This window comes from Mixophyes fleayi, chromosome 1 (genome assembly GCF_038048845.1).
Source record: "Mixophyes fleayi isolate aMixFle1 chromosome 1, aMixFle1.hap1, whole genome shotgun sequence".
Lineage (NCBI taxonomy): Eukaryota > Metazoa > Chordata > Amphibia > Anura > Limnodynastidae > Mixophyes > Mixophyes fleayi.
The window spans coordinates 369,897,880-369,916,498 of record NC_134402.1 but is presented as its reverse complement, the minus strand read 5'-3'; the positions used below and the strand labels follow the sequence as shown (position 1 = coordinate 369,916,498).

The 18,619-nt window shown below is 39.2% G+C and overlaps 1 protein-coding gene across 1 annotated transcript in view; it reads left to right on the top strand.

The window, feature by feature from the left end:
- Positions 1-315: 315 nt before the first annotated feature.
- The window catches only part of CCDC192 (coiled-coil domain containing 192), a 116,250-nt gene continuing 97,946 nt past the window's right edge, over positions 316-18,619 (top strand). Inside the window, exons 1-2 of the mRNA XM_075192967.1 lie at positions 316-526; positions 5,998-6,049. Of these exons, the coding sequence (XP_075049068.1) occupies positions 432-526; positions 5,998-6,049 (147 nt within the window). The 5' untranslated portion in view covers positions 316-431. The remainder of the gene's footprint in view (positions 527-5,997; positions 6,050-18,619) is intronic.

Genomic DNA, 18,619 nt, shown 5'->3' with positions numbered 1-18,619 from the left:
TTATTTCTTCCAAACTAACAATTTAAACACATTGATACAGTCTAACCATGTGCATTCACTGCATGTCCCCAAAAAAAGTTTAAAACTAAAAAGTATACCTTTATTAAAGGTCTCATGTCATGGTGTCTTTGGAGCACGGTGACGGGCGCTGTTACATTGCTGTACGAGCTTCGCAGTCATCTATCATCGCCCAGGGGAATCAATAGAAAAGTTGACTGGCAATCACGTGATATATACCCTCATAACACCGGTCCTCTGACCAGTGAGCCTTGTGACGTCATACACAGGCATCAGCCGTTGCTAGGTAACCATGATGCCTCGGTCACTATCAGACTCACTCTGGCAGCCGAGGTCAGTGTAACCCGGTGTGCGTCGAGCAGCACCTCTATGGACAAATACCATCCAGTCACCAAATTCCTAAGTACAGTAATATGGGAGCTGCTGCCAGCATCAGCAGTGTCAGATTAGTATCGACCATCAGCAGGTTAGCAATAAACCGCTCAGTGACAAACAGGAGAGCAGCAAGGTCAGTTACTAAACTGTCACCTATGTCCAGCTGTGTAGCATAGAAAGAGATATAGGCCCTCATTTAGAGTTATATTCAAGTCTATTTACACCATGTAAAATGCATTATAAGGCATTTTTCTGTGTTTTGAGATATATATATCTCTTGTAGTTGCGGCCAATTACACTTGGGGAGGCGGGTTAGAGACATTCACATTTATATTCAGAATAGATGTATCAGATTTTGTCTTAACCATAACATATGCCTTTTGGGATGCATGTCTTTACAGGTACAATAGGCATAGTGTAGTTTTCTATGTTGATGATAAAGATGTTAGGTCAGACTTATCTATATGCTGGATTTAAAGTTGCACATATCGTAAGATACATGCAATTGTGCATTTAAGCTAGTCACAGCGCTGCAATTTCATCAGACACAGGGGTACTATTGTCGCCACAATGCCATACTGAATTTACTGAACTTGGTTAGAATTTAATTTTTTTGTGAGTTTAAATAATTGTCAATAAATATTAATTCATAAAGCCCAGAAAGTAAAATAACTTGTCAAAACTGCATTACATATACAAAATATAAAGAATTGTATTATACAAATGGTCCATATTGAAAAATAAGGACTTTTTTTTCCATGACAAAATTATCCATGGCTAGTTGGCTACTATGTCTTTTATAGCCCCCAATTGTCTCTATTTTTAGGGAGAGCTGTATTAAGAAATGGGCATTGCATAGCAGATTGGCTCTCCCTAATGTGATCTCCACAATGTCTAAACAGATTATGACAAAAGTTCCCCACAAATTGATTTAATAGCAGATCTCCATTCATTGACGATAACAGCTATGCCCCATATTAAGATATTGCCAGCAGTGCCCCCCCTGGTTACACTGCCTACATCTAAGTGTGACTAGTAGTTGTGTTACTGAAACCATTGCCTTTATTTATTTTTTTACTTTTGTAACTCCCACCAGATATTATTTGACATGGTAAAATGGAGCCCTACTGTAATATCAATGGCATAACTAAGCCTTTTGATGTCCCTTTTTCTTCTTATATCCTAACACCCCTACTTACTAATAATGGTGCCCCTCTCGCTGTTCATATAACGCACTTTGCAAGAGGTGATGACAACACCCAGCACCTTACATATATTGTTATATATTCTCTTCAGTTGTGGTCTGGCTATGTTCCCCAGGCTGAGGGGTGTGCCTCTATCACATTGTAGATAATCCGGCTCTGGAGTCTCCCTTTTTTTGGAATCAAATTGGTCAATTTATTTTTCTTTCCAGTATATCAGTCTTTTAATTGTCATGCAAATAGCTATACATTTCAGCACCAGATTGTTTTTCAGCCTCCTAAAATCAATATAATATCTGCACTCTGTATTTTAAACATGTCAGTGCTTTGTGGGGTTTATAGCAGTGTATGGAAAGCAGTTTTACATTTATGAAAGTCTGCCAGGGTTAGTACTTACTGTATGTCTACCAACACAAGAAAATTGCCCTTTGAGTATCTGTAACAAAACATAAGCAAGATCACATAATTTTTAGGACATGTACACAGATACTTACCTAAACCTCTGGAATCCGGGGATACTCTGCACTCTTCAAACACATAATTAATGCTATATCAAGTACTGTTCTATATTAAAAACAGGGAATGGTAGTTCCACATATTGCAATATATGTTTAAGCTTAAACATATATTGCAATATGTGGAACTAACATTCCCTGTTTTTAATATAGAACAGTACTTGATATAGCATTAATTATGTGTTTGGAGAGTGCAGAGTATCCCTGTTTTCTTGTCTAGACAATGTGGGCAACCTCCTCTTGCACCCCAGTCTGTACATGGTGAGTGCAGAGGACCTATGTCTGTTTTTGTCTAAACCTCTGGAATGCAAGCTCTCGTGGGCAGGGTCCTCTCTACCTATTGTCCCATGTCTATCTACTGTCTGACTCCCTGTCATGTCTTCTGCGGCACTCTGTGTTAGTCCCGGTAGCATTACTCACACTCATATGTGCTATATATTACCTCATCTATTTTTTACTTGCCTCTGTATCCAGCACTGCCAAATCTGTGGCGCCTTATAAATAAATAAAATAATAAGCACTTTTTTAACATGAAAATAGCTTGGAAAACTTAATGGATGCAGTTCAGTTTATCACAGTCATTGTAGTTATAATGAATTCCAATAATTCTCATCACTACTCTATGCTGTTGGGCACTCTGGTCCTTCCACTGTTTATATCTCACTCTGTGGCTTGCTGCTTTCCTCCATTCCCCTCCTCACATCATGATACCACCACACATACAAACCTATCTTCACTTTAAAATTCAGAATATCTCAGACAAGTATAATATTAAGATCAAATAAAATATGATGCTTATACCCTAGTCCAACCCCCTAAAACACAAATAGGTAAAATCAAGTAAATGTGATTATTATATTTTATCTTCAATTTCACTTCTGGAAACCCATTCTGGAAAAATATAGCAAATAGCTGGGAACTCCCTGTTACCTGAAGATAGGTGCTGGATTCCATGTAATGCTGCTGATTTTTGCTGCGGGGCACATTACATGCTGTCCATAATTCTCCAATAGAGCTTTATAGATGTTCTTCCATAGAACTCTATTTAAGCTATTGATGGTTGATAGTCCATCAACGCGGAGTGCTGCAGATCAAGGCGACTTTAAGTCCCGAGGTTGACAGCAAAGGTGCCTACGCTATTTGCTGTACAGAGGGATCACGCTTTTTGGGAAGGGATTGTTCACAAATTTAAATATAATTGACTGAACTTCTCCATAAAACTTGACCCTCTTCTGGTACCTATTCTCTTACATTCTCATGACATTCCAGGCCAGATAACTATGCCAGAATGCACAGGAAGCTTCATAGTCATGTTCTGGAAATGGTACTGTGAATAGACATGAGTGAATAACATTGTGGTTAATTATCGCTATGCAGTAATAATAGCCTGCTTCTGAGGTCCATGTTCATTTCATATGACCAGAGTTCCATATGTTGCATAAAGGTACATATTTAAGGAATTACATGTTTCACAATCTTACTACTATATGGGAAGAATAAAGTGATCATTAACCAGATTTTCGCTATAATTGTGTCATATGAATGCTGTTAATCTGCATACAGTTGTATCATAGCTCAAAAGTCTTCCTCAGGTTACTTACACTGACAAGACTTGAAAGACCTGACATTCAATATATCAAACAATTAGATGAAACATGCCTAGCCCTTTGCTTTTGGTCTTCTCAAATATCAAATTGATTCACGTTAATCAAATCCAATATAAATTCATTCCTGCTAACTTCACGTACATTCAGATGCAGTTTCCATTTGCCATTGATAGGAGCCAAAGGGCATTTATTACAGATGAATGTCGTCTTCAGAGAAACAATGATAAATCTGTGCAATGTAAAATCGACCTGTCTATTCTGCTCACATTTGTGAACAGAGTTTAAAAGTTTAAAAGGCCACTCATGAAATATAAATAAGACACTGGCATAATTTTAAAGGTGTTCTAAGCTACAAGGGCAGAATATCAAGACACCATATGTGATTTAATAAGATGTACAACATTTATTTTGGCATTACCTCCCATTTTATTATGACCATAGAGGGACACTCGGGTGTTGTATAAAAAGATGACTTTTTATACTTGCATACTACACAATGCATTTTTGCAGCCATTTGGATAAAATGATCATAAAGAAACAGATAATAACCATTAGCACTGAAACAAGAATATACCACTACTATAATATATATACATAGGCTGATTTATTGAAGGGCTAAAAGCCCTATTGGCGTTAAAAACGGAGGTAAAATTTGCCGGCTATCACATATCGTGGTGCTCTATATATCGCTGCAATATCTCTACTGTTGTCATCTCAGGATGGCAATAAATGATAAAAATCCTTCATTATTTGAATAAAGCATTTTCAAAGCAGCAATCCTGCATAAAATGTTGTTGGTTTTTTTTAATAGCACGTTAAATACCTCTTAAGCATGCAGCTGATAGTTACTGTTCTTAGCTGTCCTTCTACAAATCACTATCTTCTTTTCAAAATCCCTCTGGCGCTTTGCAAAGTATAACTGCCAGTTATGTAGACACGAAAAAAGTGGCAAATACTGACATTCTTATAGAAGTGATTCATCTTAAAAAATAAAACAACCCTCCCCCCCCCAACTAATATGTTCATGGAGTTGCTGCTTTAATGTATGTCGCTTTCAAACTTAATGCCCCGGCCCAATATAGCTCAGCTGTCAGGGCAATATATTTTTGCTAAATTGCGGTGATCAGGGTTTTTTATTGCCGAAATGGGAGGGGGAAGGGGGGATCAGTTTTATAACTACAGTTAAAGACTTACTGATAAATAAGCAACATAGAGAGCTGATACTACTATACAGTGTACGAGGCAAACAGCCTTTGGAGCCAATGTATATGTGTGTCAATTCAGATACATACATATACCTAAAGCAAAGACTGTTTAGAAGAACATAAAAACTGTGGGTTACAGTAAAAAGAGTGTGACTTCCCTTCCAAGAAAAGGAAAGTTAGCTGGTGTTCTTGCTAAAGTACAATTAAACCTTACTACCAGGGTTGTATGGATGTATATCTCTTACTCTTTCTGGTAAAAGAAAAATTACTATCAATGGGGTCCAAATGATATTCTTAGGTGCCCTTGAAAGCCAATTTCTCCTATTAATGAACTGTGTCCTTGATTCCCCAAGCGGTAGCTTGTTATCTTGGTGTAGATCCCTCAAATTACTAGTTTAGAGGAAAACCAGTAGTTAACTTATAAACTGTGAGGAATCCAGCGCTATCCAATCATGGTCTGAAATGGCTACACAGCCCTGAGGGAAGCCTCATGGAATCCCATAAAGGGCCACATGCTACCCCTATACTGCCTCTTGCTTACCTCTGATATAAAACATGACTTGGGTATAGGGGATGACTCCCTAACCCTTGCAAACTATCCCACAAGAGTACTGCATACAGCAACCCAAAACCTTCAAAGAGGCAGAAAGCAAGACCAGAAACAATTAAAAAATGAATTATTAAGATACTGGTCCTCATTTAAGGAGTGCAACGTTATCATTGATAGCTCACCTTGATTTCGGAACATAGATTTACAGTGCAATGTAAAAATTTGATTTCTTTTCATAGAGCAAAGTTTCTGAAATTAGATGAAATGGGAGAATTTCAAGGGGTGTTGCTTGCAGTGTAGATGGACACAGCGTGAGAGCCAGAGACACACTTTCTATTACATTCTTTATAACACTACCCTTCTTATATACCATTGTTGGTCCAGTATGAACATCTTATTTCTTTTGGATTTGTTTGGCTAGGATTGTAGTTGCTGCTTACAGTGACTTATATATAAAATATGGATCAAAACATTTATGAAAGTAAATCTACAAACGTTGACAGTACTATTTATTTGTTGTTACAGTGTGGGACATGGAGATCAACCCTGTTATACCATTGAAACTGGGACCAGTATGGTAAGAATAATATTTTATGTGTTATATTTGTGACCTTTTTTGTGTGACATTGGTCTCTTATACTTCCCAATATTACAAACAGTTAAAAATTGACACCTAAGATTAGAGATTAAAACATTAAGGCTGTATTGGGGCTAAAATTACAGCTGATCTCCTACAACATAGGATTGGGATTTTTCAGATGGCAATTGGGACTATTTAGATGGCACATTTGTATGCAGGGCCTGATTAAGGGTTCTGGATGCCCTAGGCTCATGCACCTGTAGCGCCCCCCTCCCCCTCAAATCATTAAAGGAACATTCAAGAGTATTCTCCAGCAAAAAAAATTAGACAGATTCTCTTATCTGTTCTTGCTGTTCTTTATTGCTTGTTCTAGCAGCTTTGTTGTCGTTTAGCTGTCTTCTAGAAAGTTGGGGTTCTGTTTTGAAAATGTGTAAACATTACAAACCCTCAATGGTCAGGCTCGTTAGAGAGCATCCTCATGACCGCCACACAATACAGAGGTCATGTCCCCCCAGCAACATTTCCTCAACCACCAGCGACCTTCATGACTCCCCTTTCAATTTTATCACCCACTTCCCAAGTTATTTCATCACCTACCACCCTCCCAGACAATTCATCATACACCTTAACTCCCCCCACATACCTTCCACTGCTCTTCCCCCCCAGCCATTAGATCACCGTACCTATTATCACACTGCCCCTTTCAATACACTGTGCCCTTTATCACTCACTACCTCCCCCCCGTTCAGCATTTCCTGCCCTCCCATTCAGCACACCCTGCATCCTCGTCAGCACACCCTGCCCTCCCCCCCTTCAACACACCCTGCCCCCCCTTCAGCACACACTACGTCCCCCTTTCAGCACACAATGCCCCCCCTCTTAGCACACACTGCCCGCCCCTCAGCACACACTACCTCTCCCCTCAGCACAGAACTTCCCCCTTCAGCTCACACTACCCCTCCCCTCAGCACACAACTTCCCCCTTCAGCTCACACTACCCCTCCCCTCAGCACACAATGTCCCCCTTCAGCTCACACTACCCCTCCCCTCAGCACACAATGTCCCCCTTTCAGCACACAATGCCCCCTCTCTTAGCACACACTGCCCCCCTCCCCCTCAGCACACACTACCTCTCCCCTCAGCACACAACTTCCCCCTTCAGCTCACACTACCCCTCCCCTCAGCACACAATGTCCCCCTACAGAACACTATGTCCCTGCACATACATAAGCCTTTACTTACCTGGCTTCTCCTCTTCTCTCCTATTGGCAGTGAGTTCCTCTCACCGCAGCTCCTCACTTACACTGTCGGGACGTGATGATGACATCACGCCAGACAGTCAGAGAGGAGGCGGGGAGGAACAGAGGGAAGGAGAGGGGAAGGGGGGAGGAAGCTGCACATAGAGGAGGGGGAGGAAGCGACAGCGTGGTGGAGGGGGAGGGGCGGCTCCATGTGCAAGATCAATAATAAGAAAAAAAAAAGGAAAAATAATCTTAAATGTTGCTGATGCTAGGTATTAATAATGATGTCATTAGCTTTCTGGCACTCTGTTGCCTGACAGTCTTCAGATGCAGCAAGTGTCAGATTGACCTTTTTATAGTTTGGATTTAACGTAGCATCTTTAATTATTTTTCACTCTGAAATTAGGTAAAATTTAGAGTGGTTCTCAGTTGTAGGATTAGTAAGGCAATTATTGATTTTAAAATTTGCTTGTGTTTATGTAAAAGATTTTATTTATTTTTTCAAAATCAGCTCTCAAATGAATGTCTGCATGATTAATATGGACAGCATACGTCCTAGCCTTGCTCAATGTGAAGGATTTGCTTTAGGAATATGCATTTAGCAACTAATAAAATTATGCTCATGATCTCTTTGTTCATGATAACTATAAAGATGATCAAATTAAATAAAACTGCTTAGCCCAAGCCCTGAGCAGACCATGAGCCTATAAAATATTGTGTATTCAGGTTGTCGGAAGCACCGCAAGTCCATAGAATATTGTGTGATTGCAGGACCTTCATTGAATGTCCTAAGAATATATTATGAATGCTGGTTCTTACATGGACGTCGTTAGAATATTGTGTGAATGCTGATTCTTACATGGACGTCGTTAGAATATTGTGTGAATGCAGGTTCTTACATGGACGTCGTTAGAATATTGTGTGAATGCTGGTTCTTACATGGACGTCGTTCAAATATTGTGTGAATGCTGGTTTTTACATGGACGTCGTTAGAATGTTGTGTGAATGCTGGTTCTTACATGGACGTCGTTAGAATATTGTGTGAATGCTGGTTCTTACATGGACATCGTTAGAATATTGTGTGAATGCTGGTTCTTACATGGGCGTCGTTAGAATATTGTGTGAATGCTGGTTCTTACATGGACATCGTTAGAATATTATGTGAATGCTGGTTCTTACATGGGCGTCAGTAGAATATTGTGTGAATGCTCGTTCTTACATGGACGTCGTTAGAATGTTGTGTGAATACTGGTTTTTACATTGACATCGTTAGAATGTTGTGTGAATGCTGGTTCTTACATGGACATCGTTAGAATATTGTGTGAATGCTGGTTCTTGCATGGACGTCGTTAGAATGTTGTGTGAATGCTGGTTCTTACATGGACTACGTTAGAATATTGTGTGAATGCTGGTTCTTACATGCATGTTGTTAGAATAATGTGTGAATGCTGGTTCTTACGTCGTTAGAATAATGTGTGAATGCTGGTTCTTACATGGACGTCGTTAGAATATTGTGTGAATGCTGGTTCTTACATGGACGTCGTAAGAATATTGTGTGAATGCTGGTTCTTACATGGACGTCGTTAGAATATTGTGTGAATGCTGGTTCTTACATGGACTTTGATAGAATATTGTGTAACTGTTGGTTCTTAAATGGACGTCGTTAGAATATTGTGTGAATGCTGGTTCTTACACGGACGTCGTTAGAATATTGTGTGAATGCTGGTTCTTACATGGACGTCGTTAGAATATTGTGTGAATGCTGGTTCTTACATGGACGTCATTAGAATATTGTGTGAATGCTGGTTCTTACATGGACGTCGTTAGAATATTGTGTGAATGCTGGTACTTACATGGACGTCGTTAAAATATTGTGTGAATGCTGGTTCTTACATGGACGTCGTTAGAATGTTGTGTGAATGCTGGTTCTTACATGGACGTCGTTAGAATGTTGTGTGAATGCTGGTTCTTACATGGACGTCGTTAGAATATTGAGTGAATGCTGGTTCTTACATGGACGTCGTTAGAATATTGTGTGAATGCTGGTTCTTACATGGACGTCGTTAGAATATTGTGTGAATGCTGGTTCTCACATGGACGTCGTTAGAATAATGTGTGAATGCTGGTTCTTACACGGACGTCGTTAGAATATTGTGTGAATGCTGGTTCTTACATGCATGTCGTTAGAATATTGTGTGAATGCTGGTTCTTACACGGACGTCGTTAGAATATTGTGTGAATGCTGGTTCTTACATGCATGTCGTTATAATATTGTGTGAATGCTGATTCTTACACGGACGTCGTTAGAATATTGTGTGAATGCTGGTTCTTACATGGACGTCGTTAGAATATTGTGTGAATGCTGGTTCTTACACGGACGTCGTTAGAATATTGTGTGAATGCTAGTTCTTACACGGACGTCGTTAGAATATTATGTGAATGCTGGTTCTTACATGGACGTCGTTAGAAAAATGTGTGAATGCTGGTTCTTACATGGACTACGTTAGAATATTGTGTGAATGCTGGTTCTTACATGGACGTCGTAAGAATATTGTGTTAATGCTGGTTCTTACATGGAATACGTTAGAATATTGTGTGAATGCTGGTTCTTACATGGACTACGTTAGAATATTGTGTGAATGCTGGTTCTTACATGGACTTTGTTAGAATAATGTGTGAATGCTGGTTCTTACATGGACTACGTTAGAATATTGTGTGAATGCTGGTTCTTACATGGACTACGTTAGAATATTGTGTGAATGCTGGTTCTTACATGGACTACGTTAGAATATTGTGTGAATGCTGGTTCTTACATGGACGTCGTTAGAATATTGTGTGAATGCTGGTTCTTACATGCATGTCGTTAGAATAATGTGTGAATGCTGGTTCTTACGTCGTTAGAATAATGTGTGAATGCTGGTTCTTACATGGACGTCATTAGAATATTGTGTGAATTCTGGTTCTTACATGCATGTCGTTAGAATATTGTGTGAATGCTGGTTCTTACATGGACGTCGTTAGAATATTGTGTGAATGCTGGTTCTTACATGGACGTCGTTAGAATATTGTGTGAATGCTGGTTCTTACATGGACGTCGTTAGAATATTGTGTGAATGCTGGTTCTTACATGGACGTCGTTAGAATATTGTGTGAATGCTGGTTCTTACATTGACTTTGATAAAATATATTGTGTGAATGCTGGTTCTTACATGGACGTCGTTAGAATATTGTGTGAATGCTGGTTCTTACACGGACGTCGTTAGAATATTGTGTGAATGCTGGTTCTTACATGGACGTCGTTAGAATATTGTGTGAATGCTGGTACTTACATGGACATCGTTAGAATATTGTGTGAATGCTGGTTCTTACACGGACGTCGTTAGGCTATTGTGTGAATGCTGGTTCTTACATGGACGTCGTAAGAATATTGTGTGAATGCTGGTTCTTACATGCATGTCGTTAGAATATTGTGTGAATGCTGGTTCTTACACGGACGTTGTTAGAATATTGTGTGAATGCTGGTTCTTACATGCACGTCGTTAGAATGTTGTGTGAATGCTGGTTCTTACATGGACGTCGTTAGAATATTGTGTGAATGCTGGTTCTTACACGGACGTCGTTAGAATATTGTGTGAATGCTGGTTCTTACACGGACGTTGTTAGAATATTGTGTGAATGCTGGTTCTTACATGGACGTCGTTAGAATGTTGTGTGAATGCTGGTTCTTACATGGACGTCGTTAGAATGTTGTGTGAATGCTGGTTCTTACACGGGCGTCGTTAGAATATTGTGTGAATGCTGGTTCTTACACGGACGTCGTTAGAATATTGTGTGAATGCTGGTTCTTACACGGACGTCGTTAGAATATTGTGTGAATGCTGGTTCTTACATGGACGTCGTTAGAATATTGTGTGAATGCTGGTTCTTACATGGACGTCATAAGAATATTGTGTTAATGCTGGTTCTTACATGGACTACGTTAGAATATTGTGTGAATGCTGGTTTTTACATGGACTACGTTAGAATATTGTGTGAATGCTGGTTCTTACATGTATGTCGTTAGAATATTGTGTGAATGCTGGTTCTTACATGGACGTCGTTAGAATGTTGTGTGAATGCTGGTTCTTACATGGACGTCGTTAGAATGTTGTGTGAATGCTGGTTCTTACATGGACGTCGTTAGAATGTTGTGTGAATGCTGGTTCTTACATGGACGTCGTTAGAATATTGTGTGAATGCTGGTTCTTACACGGACGTCGTTAGAATATTGTGTGTATGCTGGTTCTTACACGGACGTCGTTAGAATATTGTGTGTATGCTGGTTCTTACACGGACGTCGTTAGAATATTGTGTGAATGCTGGTTCTTACATGGACGTCGTTAGAATATTGTGTGAATGCTGATTCTTACATGGACGTCGTTAGAATATTGTGTGAATGCTGGTTCTTACATGGACATCGTTAGAATATTGTGTGAATGGTGGTTCTTACATGGACTACGTTAGAATATTGTGTGAATGCTGGTTCTTACATGTATGTCGTTAGAATATTGTGTGAATGCTGGTTCTTACATGGACGTCGTTAGAATGTTGTGTGAATGCTGGTTCTTACATGGACGTCGTTAGAATATTGTGTGAATGCTGGTTCTTACATGGACGTCGTTAGAATATTGTGTGAATGCTGATTCTTACATGGACGTCGTTAGAATATTGTGTGAATGCTGGTTCTTACATGGACATCGTTAGAATATTGTGTGAATGGTGGTTCTTACATGGACTACGTTAGAATATTGTGTGAATGCTGGTTCTTACATGGACGTCGTAAGAATATTGTGTTAATGCTGGTTCTTACATGGACGTCGTAAGAATATTGTGTTAATGCTGGTTCTTACATGGACTACGTTAGAATATTGTGTGAATGCTGGTTCTTACATGGACTACGTTAGAATATTGTGTGAATGCTGGTTCTTACATGGACGTCGTTAGAATATTGTGTGAATGCTGGTTCTTACATGGACGTCGTTAGAATATTGTGTGAATGCTGGTTCTTACATGGACATCGTTAGAATATTGTGTGAATGGTGGTTCTTACATGGACTACGTTAGAATATTGTGTGAATGCTGGTTCTTACATGGACGTCGTTAGAATATTATGTGAATGCTGGTTCTTACATGCATGTCGTTAGAATAATGTGTGAATGCTGGTTCTTACATGGACGTCATAAGAATATTGTGTTAATGCTGGTTCTTACATGTATGTCGTTAGAATATTGTGTGAATGCTGGTTCTTACATGGACGTCGTTAGAATGTTGTGTGAATGCTGGTTCTTACATGGACGTCGTTAGAATATTGTGTGAATGCTGGTTCTTACATGGACGTCGTTAGAATGTTGTGTGAATGCTGGTTCTTACATGGACGTCGTTAGAATATTGTGTGAATGCTGGTTCTTACACGGACGTCGTTAGAATATTGTGTGTATGCTGGTTCTTACACGGACGTCGTTAGAATATTGTTTGAATGCTGGTTCTTACATGGACTTTGATAGAATATTGTGTGAATGTTGGTTCTTAAATGGACGTCGTTAGAATATTGTGTGAATGCTGGTTCTTACACGGACGTCGTTAGAATATTGTGTGAATGCTGGTTCTTACATGGACGTCGTTAGAATATTGTGTTAATGCTGATTCTTACATGGACGTCGTTAGAATATTGTGTGAATGCTGGTTCTTACATGGACATCGTTAGAATATTGTGTGAATGGTGGTTCTTACATGGACTACGTTAGAATATTGTGTGAATGCTGGTTCTTACATGTATGTCGTTAGAATATTGTGTGAATGCTGGTTCTTACATGGACGTCGTTAGAATGTTGTGTGAATGCTGGTTCTTACATGGACGTCGTTAGAATATTGTGTGAATGCTGGTTCTTACATGGACGTCGTTAGAATATTGTGTGAATGCTGATTCTTACATGGACGTCGTTAGAATATTGTGTGAATGCTGGTTCTTACATGGACATCGTTAGAATATTGTGTGAATGGTGGTTCTTACGTGGACTACGTTAGAATATTGTGTGAATGCTGGTTCTTACATGGACGTCGTAAGAATATTGTGTTAATGCTGGTTCTTACATGGACGTCGTAAGAATATTGTGTTAATGCTGGTTCTTACATGGACTACGTTAGAATATTGTGTGAATGCTGGTTCTTACATGGACTACGTTAGAATATTGTGTGAATGCTGGTTCTTACATGGACGTCGTTAGAATATTGTGTGAATGCTGGTTCTTACATGGACGTCGTTAGAATATTGTGTGAATGCTGGTTCTTACATGGACATCGTTAGAATATTGTGTGAATGGTGGTTCTTACATGGACTACGTTAGAATATTGTGTGAATGCTGGTTCTTACATGGACGTCGTTAGAATATTATGTGAATGCTGGTTCTTACATGCATGTCGTTAGAATAATGTGTGAATGCTGGTTCTTACATGGACGTCATAAGAATATTGTGTTAATGCTGGTTCTTACATGGACTACGTTAGAATATTGTGTGAATGCTGGTTCTTACATGGACGTCATAAGAATATTGTGTTAATGCTGGTTCTTACATGGACTACGTTAGAATGTTGTGTGAATGCTGGTTCTTACATGGACGTCGTTAGAATATTGTGTGAATGCTGGTTCTTACACGGACGTCGTTAGAATATTGTGTGAATGCTGGTTCTTACACGGACGTTGTTAGAATATTGTGTGAATGCTGGTTCTTACATGGATGTCGTTAGAATGTTGTGTGAATGCTGGTTCTTACATGGACGTCGTTAGAATGTTGTGTGAATGCTGGTTCTTACACGGACGTCGTTAGAATGTTGTGTGAATGCTGGTTCTTACACGGACGTCGTTAGAATATTGTGTGAATGCTGGTTCTTACACGGACGTCGTTAGAATATTGTGTGAATGCTGGTTCTTACATGGACGTCGTTAGAATATTGTGTGAATGCTGGTTCTTACATGGACGTCATAAGAATATTGTGTGAATGCTGGTTCTTACATGGACTACGTTAGAATATTGTGTGAATGCTGGTTTTTACATGGACTACGTTAGAATATTGTGTGAATGCTGGTTCTTACATGTATGTCGTTAGAATATTGTGTGAATGCTGGTTCTTACATGGACGTCGTTAGAATGTTGTGTGAATGCTGGTTCTTACATGGACGTCGTTAGAATATTGTGTGAATGCTGGTTCTTACATGGACGTCGTTAGAATGTTGTGTGAATGCTGGTTCTTACATGGACGTCGTTAGAATATTGTGTGAATGCTGGTTCTTACACGGACGTCGTTAGAATATTGTGTGTATGCTGGTTCTTACACGGACGTCGTTAGAATATTGTTTGAATGCTGGTTCTTACATGGACTTTGATAGAATATTGTGTGAATGTTGGTTCTTAAATGGACGTCGTTAGAATATTGTGTGAATGCTGGTTCTTACACGGACGTCGTTAGAATATTGTGTGAATGCTGGTTCTTACATGCACGTCGTTAGAATATTGTGTGAATGCTGATTCTTACATGGACGTCGTTAGAATATTGTGTGAATGCTGGTTCTTACATGGACATCGTTAGAATATTGTGTGAATGGTGGTTCTTACATGGACTACGTTAGAATATTGTGTGAATGCTGGTTCTTACATGGACGTCGTAAGAATATTGTGTTAATGCTGGTTCTTACATGGACGTCGTAAGAATATTGTGTTAATGCTGGTTCTTACATGGACTACGTTAGAATATTGTGTGAATGCTGGTTCTTACATGGACTACGTTAGAATATTGTGTGAATGCTGGTTCTTACATGGACGTCGTTAGAATATTGTGTGAATGCTGATTCTTACATGGACGTCGTTAGAATATTGTGTGAATGCTGGTTCTTACATGGACATCGTTAGAATATTGTGTGAATGGTGGTTCTTACATGGACTACGTTAGAATATTGTGTGAATGCTGGTTCTTACATGTATGTCGTTAGAATATTGTGTGAATGCTGGTTCTTACATGGACGTCGTTAGAATGTTGTGTGAATGCTGGTTCTTACATGGACGTCGTTAGAATATTGTGTGAATGCTGGTTCTTACATGGACGTCGTTAGAATATTGTGTGAATGCTGATTCTTACATGGACGTCGTTAGAATATTGTGTGAATGCTGGTTCTTACATGGACATCGTTAGAATATTGTGTGAATGGTGGTTCTTACATGGACTACGTTAGAATATTGTGTGAATGCTGGTTCTTACACGGACGTCGTAAGAATATTGTGTTAATGCTGGTTCTTACATGGACGTCGTAAGAATATTGTGTTAATGCTGGTTCTTACATGGACTACGTTAGAATATTGTGTGAATGCTGGTTCTTACATGGACTACGTTAGAATATTGTGTGAATGCTGGTTCTTACATGGACGTCGTTAGAATATTGTGTGAATGCTGGTTCTTACATGGACGTCGTTAGAATATTGTGTGAATGCTGGTTCTTACATGGACATCGTTAGAATATTGTGTGAATGGTGGTTCTTACATGGACTACGTTAGAATATTGTGTGAATGCTGGTTCTTACATGGACGTCGTTAGAATATTATGTGAATGCTGGTTCTTACATGCATGTCGTTAGAATAATGTGTGAATGCTGGTTCTTACATGGACGTCATAAGAATATTGTGTTAATGCTGGTTCTTACATGTATGTCGTTAGAATATTGTGTGAATGCTGGTTCTTACATGGACGTCGTTAGAATGTTGTGTGAATGCTGGTTCTTACATGGACGTCGTTAGAATATTGTGTGAATGCTGGTTCTTACATGGACGTCGTTAGAATGTTGTGTGAATGCTGGTTCTTACATGGACGTCGTTAGAATATTGTGTGAATGCTGGTTCTTACACGGACGTCGTTAGAATATTGTGTGTATGCTGGTTCTTACACGGACGTCGTTAGAATATTGTTTGAATGCTGGTTCTTACATGGACTTTGATAGAATATTGTGTGAATGTTGGTTCTTAAATGGACGTCGTTAGAATATTGTGTGAATGCTGGTTCTTACACGGACGTCGTTAGAATATTGTGTGAATGCTGGTTCTTACATGGACGTCGTTAGAATATTGTGTTAATGCTGATTCTTACATGGACGTCGTTAGAATATTGTGTGAATGCTGGTTCTTACATGGACATCGTTAGAATATTGTGTGAATGGTGGTTCTTACATGGACTACGTTAGAATATTGTGTGAATGCTGGTTCTTACATGTATGTCGTTAGAATATTGTGTGAATGCTGGTTCTTACATGGACGTCGTTAGAATGTTGTGTGAATGCTGGTTCTTACATGGACGTCGTTAGAATATTGTGTGAATGCTGGTTCTTACATGGACGTCGTTAGAATATTGTGTGAATGCTGATTCTTACATGGACGTCGTTAGAATATTGTGTGAATGCTGGTTCTTACATGGACATCGTTAGAATATTGTGTGAATGGTGGTTCTTACGTGGACTACGTTAGAATATTGTGTGAATGCTGGTTCTTACATGGACGTCGTAAGAATATTGTGTTAATGCTGGTTCTTACATGGACGTCGTAAGAATATTGTGTTAATGCTGGTTCTTACATGGACTACGTTAGAATATTGTGTGAATGCTGGTTCTTACATGGACTACGTTAGAATATTGTGTGAATGCTGGTTCTTACATGGACGTCGTTAGAATATTGTGTGAATGCTGGTTCTTACATGGACGTCGTTAGAATATTGTGTGAATGCTGGTTCTTACATGGACATCGTTAGAATATTGTGTGAATGGTGGTTCTTACATGGACTACGTTAGAATATTGTGTGAATGCTGGTTCTTACATGGACGTCGTTAGAATATTATGTGAATGCTGGTTCTTACATGCATGTCGTTAGAATAATGTGTGAATGCTGGTTCTTACATGGACGTCATAAGAATATTGTGTTAATGCTGGTTCTTACATGGACTACGTTAGAATATTGTGTGAATGCTGGTTCTTACATGGACGTCATAAGAATATTGTGTTAATGCTGGTTCTTACATGGACTACGTTAGAATGTTGTGTGAATGCTGGTTCTTACATGGACGTCGTTAGAATATTGTGTGAATGCTGGTTCTTACACGGACGTCGTTAGAATATTGTGTGAATGCTGGTTCTTACACGGACGTTGTTAGAATATTGTGTGAATGCTGGTTCTTACATGGATGTCGTTAGAATGTTGTGTGAATGCTGGTTCTTACATGGACGTCGTTAGAATGTTGTGTGAATGCTGGTTCTTACACGGACGTCGTTAGAATATTGTGTGAATGCTGGTTCTTACACGGACGTCGTTAGAATATTGTGTGAATGCTGGTTCTTACACGGACATCGTTAGAATATTGTGTGAATGCTGGTTCTTACATGGACGTCGTTAGAATATTGTGTGAATGCTGGTTCTTACATGGACGTCATAAGAATATTGTGTTAATGCTGGTTCTTACATGGACTACGTTAGAATATTGTGTGAATGCTGGTTTTTACATGGACTACGTTAGAATATTGTGTGAATGCTGGTTCTTACATGTATGTCGTTAGAATATTGTGTGAATGCTGGTTCTTACATGGACGTCGTTAGAATGTTGTGTGAATGCTGGTTCTTACATGGACGTCGTTAGAATATTGTGTGAATGCTGGTTCTTACATGGACGTCGTTAGAATGTTGTGTGAATGCTGGTTCTTACATGGACGTCGTTAGAATATTGTGTGAATGCTGGTTCTTACACGGACGTCGTTAGAATATTGTGTGTATGCTGGTTCTTACACGGACGTCGTTAGAATATTGTTTGAATGCTGGTTCTTACATGGACTTTGATAGAATATTGTGTGAATGTTGGTTCTTAAATGGACGTCGTTAGAATATTGTGTGAATGCTGGTTCTTACACGGACGTCGTTAGAATATTGTGTGAATGCTGGTTCTTACATGCACGTCGTTAGAATATTGTGTGAATGCTGATTCTTACATGGACGTCGTTAGAATATTGTGTGAATGCTGGTTCTTACATGGACATCGTTAGAATATTGTGTGAATGGTGGTTCTTACATGGACTACGTTAGAATATTGTGTGAATGCTGGTTCTTACATGGACGTCGTAAGAATATTGTGTTAATGCTGGTTCTTACATGGACGTCGTAAGAATATTGTGTTAATGCTGGTTCTTACATGGACTACGTTAGAATATTGTGTGAATGCTGGTTCTTACATGGACTACGTTAGAATATTGTGTGAATGCTGGTTCT